At 42.0% G+C, this 27,521-nt stretch overlaps 1 protein-coding gene and 1 long non-coding RNA gene across 7 annotated transcripts; one reads left to right on the top strand and one right to left on the bottom strand.

Annotated features, from left to right (window-relative positions):
• Positions 1 to 753: 753 nt before the first annotated feature.
• LOC134439598 (uncharacterized) lies at positions 754 to 13,670 on the top strand. 5 transcript variants are annotated; one of them, XM_063189504.1, is made up of 6 exons: positions 754 to 832; positions 2,333 to 2,648; positions 2,904 to 2,950; positions 9,739 to 9,955; positions 11,373 to 11,526; positions 12,883 to 13,670. In XM_063189504.1, the coding sequence occupies exons 2-6, from the start codon at positions 2,334 to 2,336 to the stop codon at positions 13,644 to 13,646; spliced, it is 1,497 nt and encodes a 498-aa protein (XP_063045574.1). In that variant the 5' UTR covers positions 754 to 832; position 2,333; the 3' UTR covers positions 13,647 to 13,670. The 5 variants fall into 5 exon arrangements, with proteins under 5 accessions (XP_063045574.1, XP_063045572.1, XP_063045573.1 ...); XM_063189502.1 differs by having other exon boundaries at positions 12,880 to 13,670; XM_063189503.1 differs by having other exon boundaries at positions 11,373 to 11,529.
• Positions 9,877 to 27,521, bottom strand: LOC134439600 (uncharacterized). 2 transcript variants are annotated; one of them, XR_010032789.1, is made up of 4 exons: positions 27,436 to 27,521; positions 26,489 to 26,563; positions 21,002 to 21,154; positions 9,877 to 9,973 (listed from the first exon to the last, which is right to left on the bottom strand). It is a non-coding gene; the product is annotated as an uncharacterized LOC134439600 (long non-coding RNA). The 2 variants fall into 2 exon arrangements; XR_010032790.1 differs by having other exon boundaries at positions 27,448 to 27,521.

Here is a 27,521-nt window from a genome sequence, read left to right as displayed (position 1 = left end):
TCTGTCATATGTTACATTTATGTTGACACAATATCATGTAATAACACAAAGTTTATGCTGAGTAAAAATTGCTGTGTTTGGAACAGCTGCACAAAAGAGAAATGGAGTTTCACTATTTATTGCCATTTTAAATAACGGCTCCATGGGGGCCGCCATTATTATCCGACTTCGATTTGTTGAGGTGGGAGTAGTACGAGTAGTCACTCCGACCTCGCTAGTTGCACCAATAGTCTACAGCAGTGGTTCTCGAACTTTTTTGAGTGAAGTACCACCTGAGAAAATATTGAGCTCTCTGAGTACCACCTTGACAATCAACATTAGAATATCGCAGAAAAGGCCTTCCCTATTAACTTTTGCTAGTCAATACAGGAGAGGTTCTTAATGGTATCAACAGCTACGGTCACATTCAGTGCAAGTTTGTTTTTAAACTTCTTGCTTGCTTAGTATTATTCTGCATTATACAGATTCATACAGTTCAATATTACAAAATGTGAGACCAAAGAGATATTTTCGACTGCAACAACTTGATCAGTCTTCAAATCAATGCACAAAAACGAATTCTTCCAAGTACCACCAGAGATGTCTCAAGTACCACCAGTGGTACACGTACCACAGTTTGAGCACCACTGGTCTACAGTATAACCAAGACCTCAAAATGCAGCTCTTTGGCTATACTATACTTTTTTGGTTCAACAGTAGAACACATCATGGCATCAACATTCTAAACCCTTTGTGACATCACCAAAATAATCTGCAAGATAAAGCAGGGACAATGGAAGAACAGGAGAATGATGTAAAATCTTTGGATAAAGCATGAAACTGCAGTTTTGAGGTGAGCTGTGAAGGGTTATCCAATTGGTTTAAGAAGTCTGTGCCAGTAGCCACTCTGTGCCGATGGGCCCACTGGCGAGCCTGTTCTCTCTTTGCTGAATTGACTCAACTACATCATAACAACACTGATATGACATTACTGAGAACCTTAAGTAACGGATTAAGACATGGTTGTTACAAGTCTAGTAACAAATGTGATAGGATTCATAAAACGTACAGTTTGCTTACAGGTTTGTCAGACCACAACCTGGTTCTGTTCTCATGGAAGTTGTCTAAAAACGGACTGCTACGCCAACCCATTCAAACAAATTTAAGAGTACCGAAAAACGAGACCGAGAACCTAAAACAAGCTTTAAATGAAATAAACTGGGGTGATCACTTAGTAAATAGTGATGCAAACAAAAACTGTGAAGATTATATTAAGATAATCAAGGATAGTATGGAGCAATTCTTGAAAAAGATTAAACAAAAGCCCCCCCCCAAAAAAACACCTACCATGGCTTGACGAAAGCATGGATCTTAATGAAACAGAGAGACCAGACACTTAAGATATCTCTTAAAACAAAAACTGTTCTTGACAGACAGATTTTTGTGTCACTAAGAAACAAAGTGGTGAAGGCTCTTAGAACAGCGAAAGCAATATTCTTCATCAATGTAATTAGCAACGCTAGGGGAAATGCCAAAGAAATATGGACAAATATAAAAAAAACTTACAAACAACAGCAACACACATAGAGATATTAAAGAGTTGCAGATAGATAACACTATAATATAGGGCCCTAAGGATATTGCAACAGCACTCAATACATATTTTATTAATTCAGTAACACAGTTAACACAAAGCACTGACACTGAAATTATGAAATTAAGTCACACACTCATCAGCACCACAGCGCCAGTTTTTAACATACAGACGGTGTCTCAGGCGCAGGTTGACAAGGTCATCTGTGGGCTAAAAAGCTCCAGAGCTAAAGACGCACATGGCATGGATACACTATTTATTAAAACCCATAAGCAATCCCTCCTTTCACCGCTCACAACCATTGTCAATGACTCTTTCACCCAGCTGGTATTCCCAGACAGTTTGAAAAGTGCAGTTATAACTCCAATCCTCAAATCTGGTGACCCAACAATAACTAGTAACTATAGACCAATTAGCATACTTCCCGCTATATCCAAAATAACTGAGAAAATGACTGTGTTACTCAAAAGAATCTGCTGACGGCCACGCCATCGTCATTGTTTGCAGAGAAAAAACAAGTATTTTGCGGTTCGCATTGCGAACCAACTTTACGGTTCGCGAACGCTAAAATCTGTGGCGTAAACACGACAGCCAGTTTGTGATTAGGGTCGAGAACGGGCACCAGGACGGTTCTCAGTCGGCCTGAATGCGCTTTAAGAGTGACACCCTAGCCTAGCGAGCTTGCTGCCACTAGGGGCATCTAGATTTCTAGGCTAGTGACACCCCATTTTCTACTGTGTATGTCCTCTGTCCCAGCAGCATGTCAGTCCAAGATGGTGGGGGAAGGGGTGGCGGTGGATGGCCGACCTCGCACCTCACTGTCACCATCCTCCAGGCCCGCCGGCTGCGGGCCAAGAACCACCAAGGCAACGGGAGCAACCCTTACATCCAGGTCCGGCTGGGCTGCCAGAGCTTCACCACCCAGCCGGTACCCAACAGCCTCTGCCCCGCCTGGAACAGCACCATGACCTTCGCCCTGCCCCAGCAGAGGGACAATGCCCTGGCGGTGACCATCACGGTCATGCATAAGCAGACACGGCCTCTGCTGCCTGACAGGTTCCTAGGTCGAGCCGAGGTGTGTAAATTACATTACATTACATTGCATTTGGCAGACGCTTATTAACCAAAGTGACTTACAATTGAAGACTTACAAATATAATAGTGGATCTGTAATGTACAATGTTTGTTATATGTAATATGCTGCTGGGTTGGACCTGATGAGTGTGTGATATGTGACCCTGATATCTGCAATGTGTGTTCAATATATACTGTACCTGCTGGACATCAGTAAATTTGAATCAGTAAAGCATCTGTGGTTCTATTCTATTAGGTTCCTGTGGTTGATGTGTGTCAGGATCATCAGCTTGTCTACAGAAAGTGAGTGAGTAGTTAGTTCCTACCCAGAGGCAGGTAAGCGGGGGTCAAGTGCTCCAAACCAATGGAGAGAGGGGGTCCAAAATTGGTTGTTCATTACATTTAATGTATTGGATGAGGGGGCGGGCCCTGCCCAGAGGTGTCAAGGCCAGATTCAGATTATTTTTTTCTGTGTGCAAAACTGTCAGACAGAGCGAAATAGTGTCATCTTTATTAACAATGCAAATTTTACGTGTATACCTTTGTAAAAAAACACAACCCCTTTGCTATTACTACATGTCTGTTTAAACAGTAAATGTGAAAGTGTTTATTCAACACAGAGTGGAGTTAAGTTAAATGCTTTTCTAGTTGGTTGCAAGCTTTAAGTTGAATCAACACTACAAATTTTACCTTTGTAAATTGTGTTTACCTTTGTGAACACTGCAACCCCCTGGCTGCCATCTTTCAACTTAATGTACTAACCCCAACTCCGATGAAGTTGGGACGTTTGGTAAACAGTGAATAAAATCAAAATGCTATCATTTTCAAAACACTCAATCTATTCATTAGATGGAGAATAGTGAAAAGACAACATATTAAGTGTTAAAACCGAGAAAAAATATTGTTTTGGGGGACATATGTACTCATTTCTAATTTGAGAAATCCAACACGTCTCAAAAGAGTTGGGACGGGGACAATAAATGGCAGCAAATGTCGAGGAAGACTAAAAACAAAACAAAAGACAACACTTAACAGTTAAATACATTAACCGATGAGATGATTTTATATAAAAAACAGTGTTAATTCCTATCTTGGACATGATTTCACCAGCTTAAATGGTGGGTGTATTCCTTGGCATGTTTTGCAATGTTTTCCTTTCTGTAGTGCTTACAGTGTGACAGGTCTTGACCAAAAACCCACCATTTTATCACATGCTGGTCCTTATGATGGAGCCAAACTGTTAAAACATAGTAGAGAATGCAATTTGACCTTACTATGTGGCAGTAATCGAAGATCTCCCTTCAAAATATAATGCATGAGTGGCTTTTCATGCTGTTTAAACCCATTTATACCATTCAGCACTGTATTTAACTCTACAGATGAGTGAGAACATCTTAACCAATGCACTACTGCATCCGCATTCCATCATGGAGGCTGACTTTTGAAGCTAGCACTAACACAAGTTGGATGGTCCATTTTCACTGTAGCACAGGATGTGCAATGCTCTATTATTGTAAAAAAGAATGGACTTCTACAACTTCTGCTGACTTCTGTAAGCAAAGGACAGTTTCCCATGTCTTCTGGGTCTATTTCAAGTGAGCTCAGGTGCTTAGGAGAATGTTAAACCCCTGTGTCATTTTCATGCATTAAGCATTCTTAATATGGTCAATTTTCAATAGCTCTAGCACTCCAGGAATTAGAGTGAGACTACAGCCAATATATATTTCATGATGTCATGAACCTATACAATGATTTTATTAACAAAAATATGTCTTATATACACTCAATCGTGGTAAATCAAAGGGAATTCAAAAATTTATGTAATAACTATGGTAATTATTCCCTTTGCATCTTTAATTCTGAGTGACTCAGCCTCTCTGTGATGATCTTATACCTGGACACCTATATTGTCCGTCAGTACAATTCATTTTGAAATGTTCTTCTTTGTTGTTTTATCTTATTTGGATGTTTACAAAATTTCACTGATCCCCGTCCCAACTCTTTTGAGACGTGTTGGATTTATCAAATTAGAAATGAGTACATATGTCCCCCAAAACAATATTTTTTCTCGGTTTTAACACTTAATATGTTGTCTTTTCACTATTCTCCATCCAATGAATAGATTGAATGTTTTGAAAATGATAGCATTTTGATTTTATTCACTGTTTACCAAACGTCCCAACTTCATCGGAGTTGGGGTTTGTACAACTGGAGAGTTTGTTCACACTAAATTTTGCAGAGTTAATGTACTACTTTAGAGAGTAGTAGCAATACCATGGGTGTTAAATCCAACTCCCTGCGTGTTGAATTAACGCTGCAAATTTTACAGTGTGCTTCTATGTAAACACCGCAGTCCCCTTGCTGTCATCTGCTGTCATCTGTACACTGGACGTTTTTGTTCACAGTAAACCTTGTACATTTTAGATAAATCAGTTAAATGTTAAATTGAACTCCCTACGTTTTGAATTAACACTGTGATTTTTTATTGTGTATATTGTAAACACCTCAGTTCCCTTGCTGTCATCTGCCTGTCTAGCTGAACAAAGCCAAACACGCTCATTAGTGTGTACACCCTCACGACCTGCTCAGCCACACTGCCTGTTGACTTTGCTAATTATATCAGCACACACACACACACACACACACACACACACACACACACACACACACACACACACACACACACACACACACACACACACACACACTCATCTGTACAGCTGATAGGTGCCAAACAACTCCCACACATTCCGACATGAATATCAACAGCTGAAAATATACCCACGAGACAGATGCACATCTTCATACTCATCTCATCTCTCTCTCTCTCTCTCTCTCTCTCTCTCTCTCTCTCTCTCTCTCTCTCTCGCTCTGTCTCATTATCGTCTGGGCTGTTGTGTGTTTGCTCTACAGCAGGCCGTACCAGGCTAATATTCCTCCTAAATGGAGCCAAACTAGTTAATCACAAAGATAGATCACCTCATTAGTCAGCGTGTGTACGTTTGTGTGTGTGTGTGTGTGTGTGTGTGTGTCTGTCTGTCTGTCTGTCTGTCTGTCTGTCTGTCTGTCTGTGTGTCTGTGTGTTTGTGTTGGTATGTGTTTGTGTCTGTGTGTGTTTGTATGTGTTCGTGCATGTGTGTGTATGTGTGTGTATGCAGGGCCGCTGACAGGTTTGGCTGGGCCCGGGACAATTTTTTCTCAATGGGCCCCCCCTCCCAACACCAAAAAAGCCCCCCCACCCCCTCATCCCTGACGGTCCTTACACAAAATAGTCAAACGCCCAACCACAACCACGTAATTCCCTTGTGCAGCTCCACAACACACCACGTCGGGATGACAAGCCCATTTATAACGGATAAACAAAAACTTATTTACAACCTTACGGATATGGACTGAGTGAATTTATGGTTTTCAAAATCCTATCACAATAAAATCCACGCTATTGTAGCCTATTACTTTAGCTTATGAATAGCACATTTTTCATCACATCGACCATTTTCACTTGACCAAGGGGAATTATGTCAAGGACGCGTGTATGTCCGCTGAACTTCCAGAGAGGGGAACAAGGCGGAGCACATTCATCTGGGCTAGATTTCGTAGCTCCTTTAGAAAACGAGTTTCGTTCTCACTCTCGAGTGGCAACTTGATTTTTGTAATATGACCTCCTGACAATATGTAAAGCAATATTCTGGCTGTTGCCACGCTGAAAAGTTGCACGTTTATATTAAAAAATAACGAAAATAAAAAAGGCTGGGGGTGACGTCACATAATGCACAGTCAATGGGAAGTCTCCGCCCCTCAAAGTTGAAAAGGGAATATTTATCCGCATATCGGGCTTTTTTCATGGGCAGATAATTCACCTAATCATTGAAACAACGTAGGCATTTAATTCCTGACCATTTTCCTGTTACTGGAAAAAATAACACAGCTTGCATTTCTTTACTGACACGTAGTTTTTTGGCGAATTGATCTACCCCCGTCACCTCATTGCTCTATTGCTTTGAGGGAACAGACCTGTCCTCTTTTTAACATTTTTCTCTCGTTGCCCAAGTATGGTCAGACAGTCGAACACTAACAGCGAAAAAGAGCACTTCTGAAAGTTTGAGAAAAATATATTTTTTTGCATGTACACAACAAGTGAGCCCACGTACCCCCCAACTTGTAACTTTTTGCCATGAAATCTGACGGTTCCGGGTAGCATGCACGCGCTAGCTGTATTCTGCCTCGTTGACTTTGCATTGACGTGACGTCACTCGGTCGGCTAGTTTTTTTGTCATTTTTATAAATCAATGTGCAAGTTTTGAGGATGGCAACAGCCAAAATATTGATTAATGGGTTGTCAGGGGGTTATATAAGCAAAAATAAAGTTGCCACTCGTTAACACCAACGAACTGACAAGATATGAGACTGGGCCCACCACCTAAGTGTCAAGTTCACCGCAATCAGAAACGAAAGTTACAGGTTACCCCAAAACGACACCGTTATAACCCATTCGTTACATTCAATTCTAGGCTATCTAAATGTCAATTTCACACGTTGACATGCCACTGGCTTATGTTAAACCAAATGAATTTAAACCAGAGTCGAGTTACACTGGCTGTAATTCAGCTGACCGGGGATGATTCTCAAATCAATTCAGCCTGATTGGCGTGCGCGTGCCTGCCTGAAACAGAGTAATGCGCATATTCATAGATTCAATTACATAGGCGCATGAAACACATTGTAATTAAGCCGTTATGGTAATCAAATTATTCGATACCCCCTGTCTCTCTGATACTGAATCCCGTCCCAGGTAGCAAGAACCGTTAAGAACAGTCGGCCAGATCTTGGCGGAATGTCGGCACTGTCGGCTGAGTGTCGGCTCGGCTGGAACACTGGTTACCGTGACTCAGCCAACACTTCATAGAACACTGAAAATAACTGTCACTTCATGCAGTAACCGAGCCAACACTCAGCCGACACAGAAAATAACGGTCAGTCTCATGCAGTAACTGAGCCAACACTGAGCCGACACTGTCGGCATACGGTAATAGGACCATTATTGGGCCGCGGACAAAGCCAGAATCGGACCGACTGTTTTCACTCGTGAAAAAAGGATCGGGCCAACAATGGGCCAGATAAACTTTGCTACCTGGGGTGTGACTTGCTCACGGCCTCCTGTGCCAATGTTAGGCTACTTGACGACGGGGCTGGAAAAAGTTTGCCGTGTCTTACCTGGATCTGCTGCACAGCTGCTTTTACTGGTGCCCGCTACATCATTCCAGTCTTTCCTGAAATATTTAGCCAGATAACCCCTCAGCCTTTTGGCTTCTTCCTTTCTTTTTCGATTTTCCTTCTTTTTCTACGCTCCTGACTTGTGCATGTTTACTAACTGGCTCGCGCACACTGACCACTTATCGAATGCTGTCGTCTTTTTTTCTAGAAAGACCAAACCATTTTGGAATAGGGGTGATAGGGGGTTATTGGCCGTTTTTTCAAGGGCAATGAAGACAAACATCTATAAGTAATTGTTTGAATGCAAATAAAGCACTTTTCTACCCTAAAAAACAACACATTTTGAAGTGAACGTATCATAATTGAGCCCAACGTCATGGGGGCCCAGTTATCCCTCTATTCCAGAATTCCCAGGGCCCGGGACAAAAAGCCCTTTAGTCCCCCCCTGTCGGCGGGGCTGTGTGTATGTGTGTGTGTATGTGTCAATGTGTTTGTGTATGTGTGCATACGTACGTGTGTGGTTGACATTTTGATGTTGTCATTTAACAAACATGACTTGTTTGTTTTTTTCCTTGTGGTGATGCAAAACATGGGACCGCCACATTTGTGTACATGCCCTGATAGTAATCCTGATAGTTGTCATGCTTCAACTCAAAATAGAGAGACATGAGCATAAATTTTCATTTGTACTGAACAATATTACAACCAGCCAACTGAGCAAATTAAACCAGTGCTCTGGAATTCCCTGTCAATTTCTACAAATCCAATGTTCATAAGTCTGAGTACATAAAGAAGAGCTTCTAAAAGCTTAATGCCGTGTACAGACCAAGAGCGAACGGAGCGAATGAAGCGACGGAAGTCATTATAGCTCTATGGAGGGCACGCGACCTGCGCTACCAAAGCGAATTCGCCAGGAGCGAAGCTTCTTGCGCGACCAGAGCGAATTTTGACGAGTAAACTAAATCTAATCGCAGGCGAATTCGCTCTGACGCTGTTCGGCGAAAACCAATCGGAGCGTTCATATCTCCGAATATCCCAGGCTGTCAAGCCAGAGCCGTTATGTGATTAGCTGAATCAAACATGTCAATGCTGCGTCTGGAGCGAATACAGCGAATTCAAGGCGAAACTTCTTCTGCTACCCACGCTACCAGGCAGCGTAGTTCGCTCTTGGTCTGGACACGGCATGAGAATTGATAGCATTTACAGCGGGTATGTTATGCAGGGTTGTAAACGATGACAGATGATGACAGATACTGTAAAGACTTTTAGTATTCTTAAGTGTAACTTTTAGCCACTTTATCCAGATGGGCGGGCCGCCGGCGGGCCCATTCACTTATTGCTTAAAAGACTCAACTACATTTTACCAACATTGCTATGACATTACGGACAGCCTTATGTAACAGTTTAAAACTTGGTCATTACATATATGTATGACGTTCATAATGTTTAATTGTTAAATCAGTTGTTGACATCAGATGTTGAGATTAGACATGTAAAAGTTTCGTCTTTTACTTGACATGTTTCGACGATGAAACTTCAATCTTCTTCAACATCCATGTGACCCTCTGATGATGACGGAAGTTAAACTCTCGAAATCTGTCAGGTCAAAGATAAAACTTTTACATGTCTGAAAAGGAAAACCTTGGTCATTGCAATTTTGGTGACAGTAAGGTTATAAGATCTGTGCAAAAGGGCTTTAAATGTGTGTTTATAAACCCATATAAACAATAGTATAATAGATACAGCATTTCTTGTGGGAAATAAGATTATTTTGTTTACTTAGTATAAGTGGGTAGATATTGGTATACATAGGCTGCATGCTCACTTGTACGTCCACAGAAAGATCTGAAATGAAGTGAGTTGTTTTTGTACTATAGGTGGCTGACGCTGGAGTCCAAGCCCAAGAAGAAAGCGAAGGACAGGGGGGAGATGGAAGTGTGTTTGCGCCTGGAAAGCCTCCACTCCCACACCACCACCACCACCACCACAGCCATCACTACAGCACCCAGCCAGAGCCAGAGCCAGAGCCAGAGCCCCTCCATCTGTCCCGCCAGAGACGGCGGCTGGGGAGGCGCAGAGCTCACTGCTGTCCAGGTCACTGCTCCTAAACTCCTTCCAGAAGAAAAAAAAGAAAGCAAGAAAAAGGAAAATATATATGAAATATATGAGCAGATATATGAGCAGCTTAATGGGTGAAATGTCATGCACAGAGCTCATTGCATCGTCTGCTACCCAGGTCACTGATCCTAAACTCTTTCCAGAATAAAAAGAGAGAAAGTAAGAAAAAGGAAAATATATATGAAAACTATATGAGCAGCTTAGTGTGAAATGTCATGCTCAGAGCATCGTCTGCTACCCAGATCACTGCTCCTCCACTCCTTCCAGAAAGACAATAGAGAGGAGAGACGGAAAAGGGGAGAAAAAGAAATTACGTAAATCTAGAGGAAGCTATGTGAGCTGTTAGTGGGTCATGAGCTTTTAACCAGTATACAGCGTCATACAGTAAATTTGCTGTTACCAGAATGGCAATGATGAAGTAGTAGTGCATTAATAAAGGCCCTGTGTTGTCATAGTAGTGTAAAACAATTTTAGTTGACTTTTCAATGACTATTAGGGCCTCCGCCCATCGGCTCCGACAGCACTGCAGAGCACTTTCACTTACAACAATACCCCGCACACAATTTCACCACAGTAGAGCATGGATAGTCAATGGGTGGCTCAGACAAAATAGAACTCACCCCTAATTGCCAGCCGACATTCGCGGATGTCCACTGACATCAGTGCCGGTGTGCGGAGTTGTATTAAAAACAATGGAATCGAACTTTGGCAGAGCAGTGCTCCGCACTTTGTTGAAGCCGATGTGCGGAGGCCTTTACCGTGTTCCACTAGGGGAATGGCGTCAATTTTAGTTGACTTTTCAATGACTATTATAGTGTTCCCCTGGTGGAATGGCATCAATTTTAGTTGACTTTTCAATGACTGTTACAGAGTTCCCCTGGTGAAACGGTGTGCACTGTGGGGCTACTGGATGATGTGATTTTCTAAACTCTAAACTCCACTTATTCCAGAAATAAAACACAAGAAAGGAAAGGAGGAGAAGCTTTAATGGAAAACTATATCAGCATGTTGACATGTTGACTACTTGTTGTTTGGAATGCAATGAATTCCTCAACCACGTAAGATTCATTAGAGATAATCATCAACAACTCCAGTTTTGTTTATTTGATTTATTTACATCCTTCAGCGATAGATCAGTGAAGATGGTGAGCCACAGTTTGTCAGTACAGTTGAATTTCGCTGCCTAGTTAACAGCTTGGTGCTCCTCTTTGGTTGCTCATGTGGTGTCCCCGCTTTCTTTCCTTCTTTCTTTCTTTCTTTCTTTCTTTCTTTCTTTCTTTCTCTCTCTCTCTCTCTCTCTCTCTCTCTCTCTCTCTCTCTCTCTCTCTCTCTCTCTTTCTTTCTCTGGTTGCTCATGTGGCAACCCCCCCTCTCTCTCTGCTGTGCTGTGCAGACGGCGAAGTGTGAGCCAATCCAGCCATCTTGCGCTGTAGTTCCAGAACTGGACAGAACTGCCCCACCGTGGCCATCTGTGTGCGTGGACACCCACGAGCCAGTAGCCAGCAGCTCGCAGTGCGTCAGCAGCAGCGGCAGCAGCAGAGGACATGGTGGTATACCATCTTCCCAACTTACCTATTTACTTCACAACTACCCTCTAGTCTAGACTCTGCTACACATTCAGTTTAAGTATTACTACCTCAGTGGCCACGGTTATATGGCACATTTAATTCCGAATTAACTCAATGTAATTCTGTATAAAACTTAATTCCACTTTGAAAACATGAGGTAAACACTTCACAATTTGGAATTAAATAAAAGTGTCATGTAAACTCCACAGAACTATTTAATTCGGAACTATTAATTCGGAATTAAAAACATAATGTCAACGAGACTGATGATACATTTGATCTCGCAGACACAGACCATCCTTCCAAGTTCCTATATTACCATGAAGAAATAGGTTATCATAGCAGTATTTACCTTCTAGAAACACTGATCCAAACACATAGTTTACATATCAGCCATGTGCTAATAAATAGCACCCATGTCCTGTTTTAGTTCACCGTCATTTTGAGTAGCACATCCAAAGTCACTTGCTGCAAGTGCCAGACAATGGTCTCAGACAGTTAGGTAGGCCTACACATAGCCAAATAAGCTCCAAAAATACACTTTATTAAATTAAAACAGTGTTTTTGGAGGTTATTTGGAAGTGTGCAGACGGACCTTATAAACCATTTTAATTCGCAGACATGGAAGACATGCTGGTAAACCACCTTAGAAACGTGTTATTTTACCACAAATACATGAGCATGCCTACTTATAGAGACACTCATCTACATCCATTGCACTCAACCTTGTCTGAAGATGACCTATTTTAATGTCACGGCTGGGTATATGATTATGACTGATCCACGACACTGAATTTGTAATGATCTCTGAATCCCACTAACTGTCAAGGCTGAAACATTACAGACATTCTTTAAGCATTTAAGAAAAATGCAAACTCTTTCTTGATGCCAGTCTAGGATTAGGCAAGGCCCTTGACAGAGATCATTTTGACTCGAGGGAATTCACAGTCCCTTGCGCTAGCTCTCACACTTAACACTGGTAGTGTGAATATTTGCTCTGCCTTAGGGTAAAATCTCTCATGAATTGGAGATCATTTGCAAGTTTGCCGTGGGCCAACTACTGTGTGAACCAGTCCAATCCTTAATAAGGGACCATGTGCGTACTCACGTCACTGAGTAACAGCTAGACTCTTAGAGTGAAAAAAACGGTTCTTTTGAAGAAGAGAATAGAACATTAAATAGTCTACTTAGACGAGGGCTTTTGTGCTATTTGTTGTAATGCCTTTGAATATCTGTGTAGCAGTTATGTTTGAGAGACTTAACGTATGAAAAGGACAGCTTTTTTGTTAACCACAATACTGTATAATACATGTCTTCCTTTTTTTCTCCCAGAAGCCCCTGAGCTGGATGAGGCAGCTTTATCTGACCGCAGCGGTTTCAACGACACACCAGCGGAACCACAGTTTGAGGAGGCCGCAGGCAACATAAAAAAGGATGACAAAGCAGGAGACAGTGCCACCCAAATTAATGTAAAGGATGATGCACCTGTGGCTACAAACGATGCAAATGAAGTTGACAGTCCTGTGGGTAATGAGAGTGTAGAGGAAGACAGCGGGCTTGTGGATTTAGAGGACAAAACGGAAAATTGCGAGCTGTTGCTTATAAAGGATATGAAGCAGGAAGGCAGCCTTGCTGCTGAAAACAATGCAAAACAAGATGGCAACTCTATGTCTAAAAAGGACGAAAAAGAAGTCAACAGCGCTGTGAAGACCATGGATGGGAAAGAAGCTGACAGTCCCAAGGATGCAAGTGAGGATAGCTGGCCCGTCGCTGCTAGCCACTGCTACGCTAGCATCTCCACTCAGACCTCCACTCCACCACCATCACCACCAGCCACTAACCCGTTCAGCAAGCTCCTTCCTAGGCTAGGATACCTCAGGAGGCACCTGGGGTACCGCTGGGGCTCTCAGGGTGATAGCGCAGAGACTCAGCCCTTACATCCAGCACCTCAGACCACCTCCACTATCCCAGAGTCCAGCAGACCAAATGTGTCAGGACATGGCTACTTTTTCACAATATTTCAGAGGCTTCATGCGCTTTGTGTGTGGGTGGACGAGTACATGGGGAACGTTCGAGAGGGTGAAATTGTGACCTTGTAAAAAGCGAAATAAAATAATAAATCACAGTTCACAGTGTCACTTTTTTGTGTTTGTTAATTATGAGATTGTTGACTTCATTACCACATCATAATGAGCGGTGTAATGATGCTTTGTGATTTCTATGCAGCTTTTGTTGTTTTTGCTATTTTGTTGTTGTTTTTGTTTGTCTTTTTTTGGCACGCTAGAAAACACTTGTTTCTCCACACTTGTTGTTCGGGTAATAAGGTAAGGTGACAAGCGCATTGACACACTTTTGCATGAGCGCACGTACAAACACACGCACACACACACACACACACACACACACACACACACACACACACACACACACACACACACACACACACACACACACACACACACACACACACACACGCAAGCGCACAAATTCGCACACGCACGTATGCACACACTCCAAGTGACATCTTGTGCACACCTGAGGTGCCAGCGCTCTCACCTCTTGAGCAATGCCAGGTGTGAAGGTTTGGAGAACAATAGGCTGGCTTTGTGCTTTGCCACCTCAATCAGATCCATGTCCACATGACAAGTCACAGCTTTTCAGGGGGGGAGTGAATGAGCGTTTCATTAGTCCTTCCAACAAAGCCACCATTTCTCTCAACATGGCTATAATATGTTCAAAGCCCCACCATGATTGTGGGAGTATGTGCAAAAACAAAACATAGGCCTACAACAGTTGTGACACCATGCCAAGCAAATACAGAATAATGCATGAATGAGCCGTGAGTGTCTTATGTGCATGCATGAGCATATGAGATGTAAATGTGTAGGTACAATCTGACAAATGACAAAAACAAACAACTACATTTGCAATTTTGTACACTTTTGGAGTGGTGAGTGTATGCACATGCATGAGCCTATATAATGGATGTAAATGTGTAGGTACAATGTGACAAAAGATACATTTGCAATATTGTACACTTTTGGAACACGAACTGCAAACTATGGAGTAAGGTTTTAATCAGAAGTGTCTGTATGCATAGAAAAATAGAAATAGAAATCTGTGGGGATTTGACAGTAGTTGAGCCTACAATTAATATTTTCAAACTCAGATCAGTGCAGTGGCACATAAAATAATATGAGGTGTTAACAATCAATAAGAATACGAATGGAAAAGTTGCGACATCAAGAGTTACAAATACGCTGTAATAAATTATTAATACGAATTCACAGATGGGATTATATGGTCAACTAGAAATGTACTCTGACAGTGCAGACCTCCGCAAAGGAAGCTGTTTGTTAGAACATTTCACTATGTTACACCCAATTTCTATTTTAAGTCTTAAGTCTTTAAGTCTGCATTCTTTTTATAGAGTTAGAAACTGGAATGTCAACATTTGCCCTCTCCCGCAATTCAATTTGCGGTCACTAGGGGCGTCTAGATTGGTACGCTACCAATGAGTGAAGAATCTTTTTAAAGGTTCGTGATCCGGATCACCACCAACATTTAATATCTTGTTCCATTGGTAATTTCCAAGAACTCCACAAAGTTTCAGGCAAATCCGTTCTCAAGTTTTTGAGCTATCCTGCTGACAAACAGACAGACAGACAGACAAACGAATCAACGCGACCGGAAACACAACATCCTTGGTGGAGGTAAAAATATGTCATCAATGTATCATCATGTAATGTCGGCCAAGATCAGTATGTACAGATTTTTACTTATACGGTCACTTCTAATTGAAATCTTACCCCATAAAACCTTATTCCAGGCCTAATGGAAAAGTACCAACATCAACTCATTTTTTTAGTTGAGAGTCTGAAAAATTGCAGTGCGCATAATTAACTTAACAAAGTCAGTCTCTGCTGAAATCAGAACTCCACAGAGTCTTACATTTAGCCTGTATTGGTTAAGAGAACATCCATGAGGACCCTCCTACCCAGCCTACTCACAGCTGCTAAAACTGCCTGTCTGACTTGAAAACAGTTACACCTTCTCCCTTTATCAGATAGCGTGATATAGACATTCAAATGGTAGAGGAGGTAGAATTAATACATTGTAAGTAAAATAAAGGTTTGTCAGACTGCAAGCTTTCATGGGTGAAAAAGCAGTGACAGTTGTAGACTGATTTACTCCCAGGGTGATATAAGACCTTCATCCGTTTCTGATGCAAGAGAATAAAATAAAGCATGGTTTAAACTCACAACAGTTAGGCTGAATCCCATTTCACCCCTTAGCCCTACGCCATCCCCCTTCCCCTTCGTTTGGCGCGTTCACGGGTAGGGGTAGTGGTGTCCCAATTCACTTTAAGGCTGAGGAGTAGGCATAAGGGGAAGGGCTTTCTACCCCTCCAAACAGAGATTTTCCCACACCACATTCCAAATGGAGGGCTACGACAGATTTCCACAAAGACATTGCGAATGCTTTTAAAAATGAGTGGCATCCACAACAGCCAGTGATGTGCCAGTTCACAACTTTTCTGAACTAGTTCAAGTTCAGTTCATAAATGCTCATAGTGAGCAGTTCAAGTTTAAAGTTCACAATTTTAATTCTTTCAAAGTTCAGTTCATTTTCACTTTTTTCATGAGATATTCAAATAAATACTGTTTTCACACCACGAGCTAGAAATCATACATTCTTTGAAACATTTGCTCATGACACTGCAATTGTGGGTTTCTTACCAGGTGATGAAACTTGCAGCATGCAGTACAGACAAGGTAGACCAGTTCTAGCCTAGTGCAATGAAATCTACTAGCATTTAAAAAAAGAATAAATAAATAAATAATGTATTTATATATATAATATGAAATATTTATATATAATTTTATATGATATTATATAGCCTATCTGTGTATGAATTCTTTTACATGAGCAAAACTCTTGAATGAAGGTAGGCCTAATGAAGGCAAAAGTCAAATGCACAAATATATAGGCCTATATATTTTGAAGGAAACTGAGTAGGCTAGGCCTATGTTATGTACACTTATAACACACGTGTGATACAGTGTTTTTGTTTAGGGGTTGTACATCTTCCACAATGTAATAGTCGATATAATCACTTTATCTACCTGCTCCAAGGCCACCACGGACCTCTTGAAGGCTGCTGGCAGTGTCATTTACGTTTGGGCAAAGTTCTTCCTGTATTGGCAGGGGTCTTCTCCCCCTTTCCTTACTTATGACCCTCGAGGGCGTGCATGAATTCACACCGGATGGATGTTTTAACTGAATGTGCCATTTCAAATTTTTAAAAGGATCTTGAGAATGTCCTTACTTGTTTTTGCTGCGCAGGTGGTTTAAATGTTCATAAGGAGAATCGGTGTCTGTCTCCTGCCATCACTTCCACTTTAAATGCAGCGCTTGTCAGTCTGTCTCTCGCTCTCGCTCTCCCTCCCTCTCTTTCTCCGCCGCAATTCATCACGGGTAACGACGTGCGTAAGCAGCAATAACTAGCCCTGTGTTATTGAACTATTCTCAGCCGGACACTAAGTTGCCCACAATGCATTGCGCACTATGTCCAAAGAAATTAAGTGCGATCGAGATACCGCAACGGCTGTATGCGCATTTAGACAGCAATGCATTCTGGCTCAAAAAGTTGCATGACGGTTAGATTACCTGTCAAACTTCAAAATTTTGGTGATGTTGCATCAACGAGGTGACATGTCACATGGTGTCAAGCTATCGCGGGATGAATGCGACTGCAGTCAGATCTTGCAACCTCTGCAGTTGCTTATCCCCTTCAACGCTCGTCTGCGGACTGCCTCCGAGGTCACGCGCCCATGAACTGGTTGGTCAACAACTCACTCACGTGTGTATATGAGTCTTGTCTCCCATCTCTACACATTTGCGCAGGTCCCCACTTCAGCTCCTCACTGCCTGTCCCCCCACTCCTCACATGTGGTGTGTTAGTAGAGCAAACTGGTGCGAGCTCATCGTCTCGTTCATATTTTTGGCCGACTTTAAATGCGCTGTTTTAATAACACCCACATCGTGACAACATCTCGCTCACGTGTTTTCTGTCCATCGATCGACAAAATTCTAAGTCGATCGCACCTATTCAGACTGATGATACAAGCGGCACCAGCGAGAGTACAGAAGTGGAGAACTTTCTCTTGTTGCGTTTCAAAAGAGAAAATAGATGTCACTCAGCTTTCAATGGAAATTAAATTCCAACGTTCATTTATAGCGTTGTCTGCCGTTCATGACACATAATGTGAACTAATTCACGTTCAAGTTCTTTATTAAAAAATGTGTTGCGTTCAGTTCAACGTTCACGAAAAAATGACGGTTTTAAAGTGGTAATAATTATTCCATTGTACTAAGATTAACATTGTCCCAATGTTTAATGGCCATTTTCTCCATGAAAAGCGCATGAAAAAAACCCAGCTATTAACGTCAACACAATGCATGGACGTCATGAAGGTTTTGCGAGGGTCGCCTAACACGGTTATCCTTTTTAAAATTGTTGCACAAGTAATTACAAGCAGTATTGTTGGCTTAACCGTAGACATGCTGGTTTTTGAATGCTATGGGTGTCATTCCATGATTGTTGAGGGGATGTCTCAATTCGTAGTGGTTGCATTTCAAGCCCTATGCCTTACTGCTCAGTTTGAAGGGACGAAGGGGCAAGGGGAAGGTGTAGGGGAATTAAAAATGCGATTCGGCGTCAGTGTCCGGGCTGTCTAAAGGACCTTACCCATTAGATTCCGCGGAACTGTTCTAACACAGCACGCCTAGAACCACGTCTGTCGCGATTCTATAATCGCCCCTGTTTGAGCTGATGATGGGTGTGTATGGGTGGAGTAAATGCAAAAAGAATATGAAACCACGCCCCAGCAGTGCGGAGCCCCGTTCTAACAGGGCTAGTAGAAAAGGCCTATAGCCTAACTGTTGTAAGTTGCAAACCATGCATTATTTTTACAGTGTACAGTAAGACATGTTCTATCCCCAGGACGAAGGGAGCTAATTTCATTGCCAGAAATGAAAGACTTGCTTAACCTGTCCTGAATGTTGGTTGTATAATCCGTGACAAATGCTGGATAAACATCCTCCCAAATCAGACCATTTAGCTCTGCCGTGTTTGATCTAAACGTCTAAACATGAGACTAATTTGGTCATTTGACACTGCGCACTGCATTCCCAAACACAATGTGATGTCAATCACCCTGAACAGGCTAATAGCTATGCAGGGGGGAATGCTTCATCTTAACTGCCGCTAAGTCCGCCCTCCACATTTAGTCTCATCTAATTGCACAAAATCCAGGTGGGATATTTGAGCCACACTTTTCAGAGTCTTAGCAGGCAATTATTGTCATGGCATTTGTCACTAATATGGTCATATTCTGGATATTTCTGCTGCACTATACTGTAGGCATACCACATAGTCAAAACAATTTACAGAGAACAAGTTTTTGCACTGTATGCATTGAAAAGTAGAATTAGACTTAATTATGTGGCAATCACTTATCCGTTAAATCTGACTAAATCCACACTTTAAGGGGCCGTTTATATGAGGACTATTGCGACAGAAAACGTCAAAATATTTAGTCTTTAGTTTACACGGCCGGCAACCCCAACAGGGCTTAAAGACTCCTTCTAGAGTAGGGAGTTTTGAAGACGACCCATGTCGACCCTTCTCCAGATTTTTGTGTCCCGACAGCGAGGTTGCAGTGTAACGAAACCCACTTCCGATAAAATATTTTGTCATTTACAATGGGCCTCGTGTAAAAGGCATATAAAAATTGAAGACGAGATGCCACTTTTTGCCTCTTCTGTTTTGATCCTCACCATATGAACGCAGCCATAGACACATTCAGAATTCCACCATTCAATGTTATCCGCATGCAGAGAAAAGGATCAGTTGTCTCGCGTCCAGGTTGGTTGGCCTTTTAGATGACTTTGTCCTGGGCCCAGGCAAAGAGGTCACTGACCCTGGCTACAGTAGAAATGTGTTTTCAAAATTGTTGAGACATGACACTCTTTGGAAATGCCTTGTTTACAGGTATCACAGCCACACCTACTTTTATGAGGATTATACCAACACCGGATTTGATAACGATGTCATTGAGGAAAGATGTCATTGATGTAGAGAAGGGTCAAATAGTTCTTTACCTAAAGACTAATGTGACACAGCATAGCACAGCAAATAGCACAGTTTTCTCCCTCCATGGAATTAAGCAAAACTTCAAAGATTCATTTATACACTTTAGGGCTGCACGATATCAGAAAAAAATGTGATACTCGATAACAGCATGCAATACCTCGATAACAATATTTCAATAGTATTTATAAATATAGCCGAGTGTTTTTCTTGTCACTAATTTGTCGGTCTGTGTTGGGGGTGTGGCTTTGGTCATGTTGGGCTTATTGCACATTTGTTGACATTCAGCAAGTGATTGGACGGCACAGAAATGTTTTACATGTTTGTGATAATTAAGTCAATTTCGAGATACACATATCGCCACTCTTTATATCGTGATTTTGATACATTTTCGACATATTGTGCAGCCCTAATACACTTTATATTTCAGAGTGCATACAGTATGTCTTAGAGAGGGAACAAAGCATCCCAATAACACAAGCTACTTTCCCAGGGGAATATTATAGCAGAGTGGTAAGGTGTACAATTAGGACGGAAACAAGTGTGAGAGAGTGAGAGAGAGAGAGAGAAAGAGAGAGAGAGAGAGAGAGAGAGAGAGAGGAGAGGAAGAAGAAGAAGAAAGGGAGTAATAGTGACGGGGAGGAAAGACAAGGCGGTACATTTGTGTTGTGTTTTGAGAGAAAGAGAGAGCAATATTAAAGTCAGTAAATGGAATGGAAAAAAACAGCTAGGCTGAGAGGTGTGAGAAGTGGCCGAGACTACACCACTTAAACATCCGACACTACAAGGAAATGATGATGATGCGCCGCATTACACTCTCAGAACCCTTAAAACATATCAGCACAGCTGCAATGGTGCATCATGGGAATGCTTATGGGGGGAAGAGACAGGCTGGGGTTGTTGGTAGGTAGCATGGTGGGATGCAGGGCTGGACTGGTAATCTGGCATACAGGACATTTTCCCAGTGGGCCAACGGGCTTCAGGGGCCCCGATGCCTTTGGTTTTTTTAAATTTATTATTTATTTTTTTATTTGTTAGTTTCAATTTTTCCCATAGAGATAACCCCAAAATGTAGAGGGGTCTTGGTGCATTCCTTAATATATAGGCCTACAGTGGATTTGGCCAATCATAACTATTGTATGGCGGAGGTGGGGAAGGGGGTGTGGTGTGAGGGGCTGGTAATATATACCAAAAATGCCCGAAGGTGTTTTTGTGCCCAACCCAACCCTGGTGGGATGATGGGGTGGTGGGATTGGTGGGTTGGATGGTGAGACGTTGGGATGGTGGGATGTTGTTTACCTTTTCACACCTCCGCCAGTGGAAGCAGCGACTAATTCGTGCTGAGAGAGGAATAATTGATTTGGCCGGTTGCCATGCCAGGAGCATCTGTTGGTCTGTCAGCCACACTGCACAGCCGCACTGCCACTCTGCCACACTGCGCACCACACCTTCCTGTGACATAACACAGCATGTGTAAGCCAAGGGACAGCCAGGGCCGGTGATAGGCATACAAAGGCAGCAAGTACCTAGGGTACCAAATGTCTTGGGGCACCAAAAGTTCCACAAAATTAGAACGGCAAGCGAAATAAAGCATTTAAACTTTACATTGGCAATGATTATTCATGGGCGCTCAGTATACTGTATATAGTATGTAGGTACTTCATCAGATGTGTTCATCTGGTCTCACTCACTCACTCAAGCAGAGTGACACAAACAACTCCCATGCAGACAGGGATACATGAGAACACACAACTACAAACACACACACACACACACACACACACACACACACACACACACACACACACACACACACACACACACACACACACACACTATCAACGTGATGTAATGTGTAATTCAAGGCACAACAATGAAAGTGTTCTAGGTCTTGATTTGTCAACTGACATACATCACTTTATTATGTAATGCAGATTAAGTAGACAGGGAAACGTAAACATGGTTGTTTCTTTCTAATAGCATCATGTTCTATTAATATTTTAACATTTCACCCAAACCATCTTAAATATTCTGTAATTGAATGCGTCAGCGACTGATTATCTGCAGTGGGAAATAAGTTAATCTATACATGTTACCTTTTTCCCTTCTTTCCTTCTTCTTCTTCTTTTTACTTGGAGCTAATACACCAGTCGAGGCTCTAGTTGCTGAACTAGCAGACACCCCCCCACACACAGACACACCACCACCACCACCTCCTTGTCTTCCCCCTTCTTCTCCCTCCCTCCACCCTGCTTCATGGCACCCCCATTTAAAAAGTGAGAAATTATAATTATCGGAATTATGCCTTTAATGACGCGTTAATTAGACTCCTACAGTGAGATTAGCGGGTGCTTATGAATTATTAACTGCAAAGTCTTCCAGAATCTTTACAGGCAGAACCACTGATTTTTTTCTCAGATTTTTCCCTCTTTTCTTTTTTTTTCTCCACTGCTAGTGATTAACGTCTTCTGAAATAACACAACAGACTGTGCTGCATATGCTTAGGATTACAACTTCTAGGTGCGTTTCCCTTAACTCTGGTCCTGACTCGCATGGTTTCTTGCCAAAGTTTCCTGTTAAAAAAAGACAGTCTTTGGAACAGATTGGCTTATAAAATGGGTATATGTTCTTGTCTCTAAAATAGATTGCATTTATTTATTTATTTGTGCCTTTTTTCACACCCCAAGACATTCTCCTTCCACTTTTGGTGGAAATATTTAAAGGGCACGAGTCCCATTAAGTCAGCCACTAATCATATTCCTGTTTTTGGACTGAGGAAGTTTTGTGATGGTGACACTTCAGCCTTAATCACCGCAACTGAATCATGTCCAAGTGTGTTTAGTTTATGTATCTGTGATGGTCTGACCTAGAATTTTGCATGGGGTTGTATGTCTACATAAAGAAGCTTTAGAGAACATTTTCACACTTATTGTCACATTTATCCATTTAGATATTTATTTTTGTTCAATGGCTGTAGGCCTACAAGTGAAGCACGAAAAACAAAAGACAGAAACAATAGAATTAAAACAATGTAGGATGTAAGCGTCATTTTGTTTGTGTCATGTTAAGACACGAGTGGAAATGAATCATGGTATGATCAGGGGATGTATGAGCACACAGTGTTGTCTGTTTCTCCTAGTAACCAATGTTTAAAGAAGTACCAAGCAAGTTTGAATATTTCTCTAACGTACTGTATCTCAACAACGTGTCTCAACAGTATCCCATGAGAGCTCCCCCCAGTCTTCCTAAAAAAAATCATGCTGTCGTGAAAAATTGATGTCATCTCGTAATGTTTGAGACTTTTTGAGACACAATCGACAGGCACGGGACACCAGGTTTTGCAAGTGTGGTTGCCTGCTATTCATTCACCAACCAGTCAGTCTTTTCAGCATTTGACTGAACTCAAACAAGTTACATAGTGGTCCTTTAACCCAGTAAGACATGGCCCCGGCTATAACTGAGCTGTTACCAGAACGGCAATGACCAAGTCGTGTTGTATTACCAAAGGCTCTGTGCACTGTCATAGTGGTGTAGTGCTATCTATGGTAAAAAAGGTTTTCCAGTGACTACTACAGCGTTCCACTGGTGGAATGGCGTGCATTAAGGGGGCAGCACTATGATATTTTTGCCCCTTCAGGTTGGTATGATGTTTTTGCCCTACAGGTTGGAAGTGGACTGTCTCTTATATCAAGTAGGCCTATGGCTAAAGAGCGGTACAGAAGGCCCACTTAACCTAACCTGATTATCATCGACTTTCAAATCTCTTTGAGACTTGAAGGCTGAAGCTGTTGTGTCACTAGGAGGGCACGGCCTGGCTACACTCCATATCCTTCAAGCCAAATTGTTTTAGAGTCAAGGCATGCCGAAAGTGTCTGGTCCTGTTTTAGAAGCTTGCTGCACTTTCTGAAAACATACTTAGGCCTATATGGTTCAACTCAACTCACCTCACCTCAAATTGAGTCTGAAGAACACGTGATCTGTTCACAATTTGAGTTAAGTTTCTATTCTCTATATTGACGATTATGTGCATTATTCAAACATGACATATTGGCTATGGATCAGGTGACCATCACACAAAATGTCATCTCTAGCATGCTGTGTTCCAGCCCTTTGTGCCCCCCCAAAAAGAGACTCTTCCTTTAACAAAATTTGATAAACTGGTGGGGCTTAATAGAGGGTTTCAATTAAAATACTCAGAGTGACCTTACATATTCTGTAGTCCATGCCAATATTGGTGCCAAAACAACATCAAGGTAGAAAAAAGAAGGCCTTTGCTATCGCCATCCCTGGTGTTTCATCATCTTCTGCTGTTTAGACTCATAAATTGGCTTGCTAATTTGGAGGCCGTGGGCCACTGCACCTGCCTCCCGTGCCTGGCCCGGCTTCTGTGTGGCAACCTGCCTGGCACACAAACAACACTGGTTGGTCAGGCCCCTGACAACTGCCACCCTGCCAGCCGTGTCTAATGTCTTTACTTTTGACGTTGGTAATTAAGGTTCGGTTGAGGCCAACACTTAAGTTGTGTGTGCATGAAGTGCGGTTAAGTGTGTCCTCTCGCCGACCAGACAAATGTTTATGGTGCATGGCGGTACTTTGTTGACATAAAACACCAAATTGTGGTGACAGCAATTTTCTTTTTCTTTTTTTGCTTGTCTGAAGGCTGCATGTATATTAGGTGTTGATTATTTCACAACCGCTTGGTTATATGAGCATGGGGGTGAGGAGAGTTTATTTCTGGCATATCATTACTCTAACGAACGATAACGGGGGCCACGTGTTCACGTGAGCGTATGATCGTTTTATCTGCGCAAATTAAATATCTCATGCGAACAGACCGGCATAACTGCTAAGACACTGACACCCCGTATGCCCGTGAATGGTTTTTACTTGTATGCAGCTTATGTTGGTAGCCACCAGTATTTTTCTTTTCTGCGCGCACATAGGCTGGTTCACTTCAGCCCTGAAATAGCATCGGCATAAACGAGAAGTGATGAGTTGGGTAACCTCATAAAACTCGCAATAGTAAACAAGCGTGACATATAGACTGTCTGCTGTCTCAAAATGTGTTCTCCCTGAAATATCAAGTCATGAAGCCTGTAACGTCTCAGAAAAAAAGTGTTCTAATGTCCAAGGCCCGTCCCACATGCACGAACCATTAAACATATTTTCAAAATAGGCACTCACTATTTTGAAAGCACCAGATGTAGTCACATGCCTGAATTTGATGATCAAATTTTACATTTTAACATGCATGCAGAATATTATTGTGGGCCTATGTGTTTTTTTTTTTATCAACGAAAATAGCCTACACCATCATGCCATTGATGAAAAAACAAGTCAGACAAATCATACAGAACGAGCAAAATGGTTGGCTATATGTGTGTAATAGGCAAATAAACGGGTTACTTTGCAAGCACATGCCAACCTGCACATATGGGAACATGGAGTGCACTGCAGCAGTGCTCTCTTGGGCAGCTCCTGTTACTTCAGGCGTTGTGCGTAAAACCGCTATAGCATATTTTAGTTAGGAAAAAAAGGCTATCGAATTAAAATATAGACTATTAAATTTCCAAAATCATTATGCCAAGTACAAATTGTGGTTAATTTATAAACTGTTCGTGATAATGAGCGATGAGCTTTTTCATCCTCAATCTGATGTTTCCTGATTGGGAAAATAATTGGCTGTTTTGTGTGCTCGATTTCGATAGCTCCTGCTGGCTGGGTTGTTATAAGAGAAGACACATAACGGTGTGAAAAAGACCTGTGGGCATGCAAAAACACAAAAACATTTCACCCTCCAAGCCATTTTCATGCAACCTAATGTACACAAACGGAAGGCCCAAACTACAGCGCATCTTCTCTTCTGACACTTCCCCCGTGTGTATTTTGGCGCAAGGTATGCAAATTACTCCATGTCAATCCCCCTCTCCCGCTATAACATTAATTAACACAGTGTTACCTTATTCAATATTTGGTAACATAGCCACATTCTGCGGATGTACAAATTTACAGGTTTCTGATTTTAATGAGGCAGCAAAGCACAGGTGTGCTAATGAAGAATGTGTCTCGTTTGAATAAGAACTACACTGTTTAGAAGGAAATTAATTACCCACGTCCTCGGCGTAAACGAACCACACGTCCTCCTCGCCAGAAAGAGTGAGTTTTTAAGCAGCGATGCAAGTGTTGTGTGATGGCTCAGTGCCATGCATTCAGCTCGTTAAACTTTCTGTCAGTCAGTCCTTGAGTTTCGTTCACCATTTATCGAGCATATTGATATTAATAGTATGATTTAAGAAGGCTAAAGCACCCCGGGGACCTATTAACATTGGCATTAAAATGCCAGGCTGTCAATGTTTGTTGCTTAAAGCAGGTACAAGATGTGCCATTTTCACAGAAATTACTCCTCCACACATGCGTTTAGAACTTCAAATGCCGCAAACTAATGGGCAATTTAGTCAGGACCCGCCCTGACTTCTCCAATTTAACTTCCAAAATCATGATGTTTAAACGCTAGTTTTCCTCAGACGACACAAAGGTAACAGCACATCATTAAAAGGCACGGAGTGGAATTTTACAAGGCAGCCGGGTGGGGTAGAAAGATGCGAGGAGGGGAATGCCAAGGAGGCGCGCTCTTTCTCTCCCACGTGCACGGAACGCTGCTCTTAACCCCAGGCCCCGCGCGCTCAAACCACCTCTTGCTCTTCGTCAAACAGCAATTAGTGAGCATTGTGAAACAAGTGTTAGATACTAAAACAGTGTCTCACACGATATCTCTCAGATTATCACCTTGGATATCCACTCGAGGCAAATGCTTCTGCTTTTTCATATGGCTACCAGACACTTGCTGCTACACCATGCACTCTGCGAAGAAGATGAAAAACAACACTACATATTTCAATCCTTTTATCTACTCTCAGTAGCCATTAAAAGACACTGATAGGCCCTATCAGTTCTCAGTTTTGCACAATGATCCCTTAGAGATGATTCACAATGAAAACACATTTACTGTGGGCTGCACTGCAGAGATGGAACAGATAAACTTATTTCAATCACGGGCTTATTTTTTGCCTTCATGAGGTGAGGAAGTTTGGATTACCCACCCAGGAGGACAAAAGCTAACATGACATTCTTTAGGTTCTTTGATTGCTAGCTTATCTAGCACTTTGTAGGCCCTGTGAAGGACTCTTGATTCCCATGTTTTGCCTGTGCAGAATTTACGCACATCCATTTCTAGCCCGTTCAGCCACATTTAGTCAGGTCTACCTGGCAACAACTGTAGGTCACTCAGACCAACAGCGAAGCAGTGTGTTAGCCCTTAAAGGTGCACTGTGTAAGATTTTTAGTAGTTCACTTCCAGAATTTATTCTGCCCATTTACAAGTGTTAGGCCTACCTTTTTTTAACAAGTAGCCTACTTACTACCACCATCAAATTCTGAGTAGCCTATTTATTGGGAAATTTACACTCTTCATACATGAAAAGGGGGATCTTCTCTATGGTCCGCCATTTTGAATTTCCAGAAATAGGCATTTTTAGCTGCAAAGCTTACTGTACTTTGGTCATACTAGTAAATATTGGTTTGTTATTTAGTAAATAGGCCTATTCATGAAAAGACTAAATTGAGCAATAAGCATGCAGTTTCAATGAGTAACGTTGCAATATCTACTCTGGCCACATATTACACAGTGCACTTTTGATGCACTGGTCAAATGAAGGCAGTGATGCCATAATCACATCGAGAGAAACCTGCTGTCGAGTGTTGATTGTCGCCGTCTGGAAAGTGTCGGTGGCGGGGAAGCGAGTCAGCATCCAGCTTAGGC

The sequence above is a fragment of the Engraulis encrasicolus genome, chromosome 23, assembly GCF_034702125.1.
Source record: "Engraulis encrasicolus isolate BLACKSEA-1 chromosome 23, IST_EnEncr_1.0, whole genome shotgun sequence".
NCBI lineage: Eukaryota > Metazoa > Chordata > Actinopteri > Clupeiformes > Engraulidae > Engraulis > Engraulis encrasicolus.
Note: the sequence above shows the minus strand (reverse complement) of the source record. Positions and strands in the feature narration are given on the sequence as shown.

Bases quoted from the DNA above. Each gene is read 5' to 3' on its own strand.
- LOC134439598 (XM_063189500.1), top strand. From the start codon at position 2,334: ATGTCAGTCCAAGATGGTGGGGGAAGGGGTGGCGGTGGATGGCCGACC. The intron at 2,649-2,903 runs GTGTGTAAATTA...CTATTCTATTAG, and splicing joins GGTTCCTAGGTCGAGCCGAG to GTTCCTGTGGTTGATGTGTG. The intron at 11,530-12,879 runs GTATACCATCTT...TTTTTCTCCCAG, and splicing joins CAGCAGCAGAGGACATGGTG to AAGCCCCTGAGCTGGATGAG.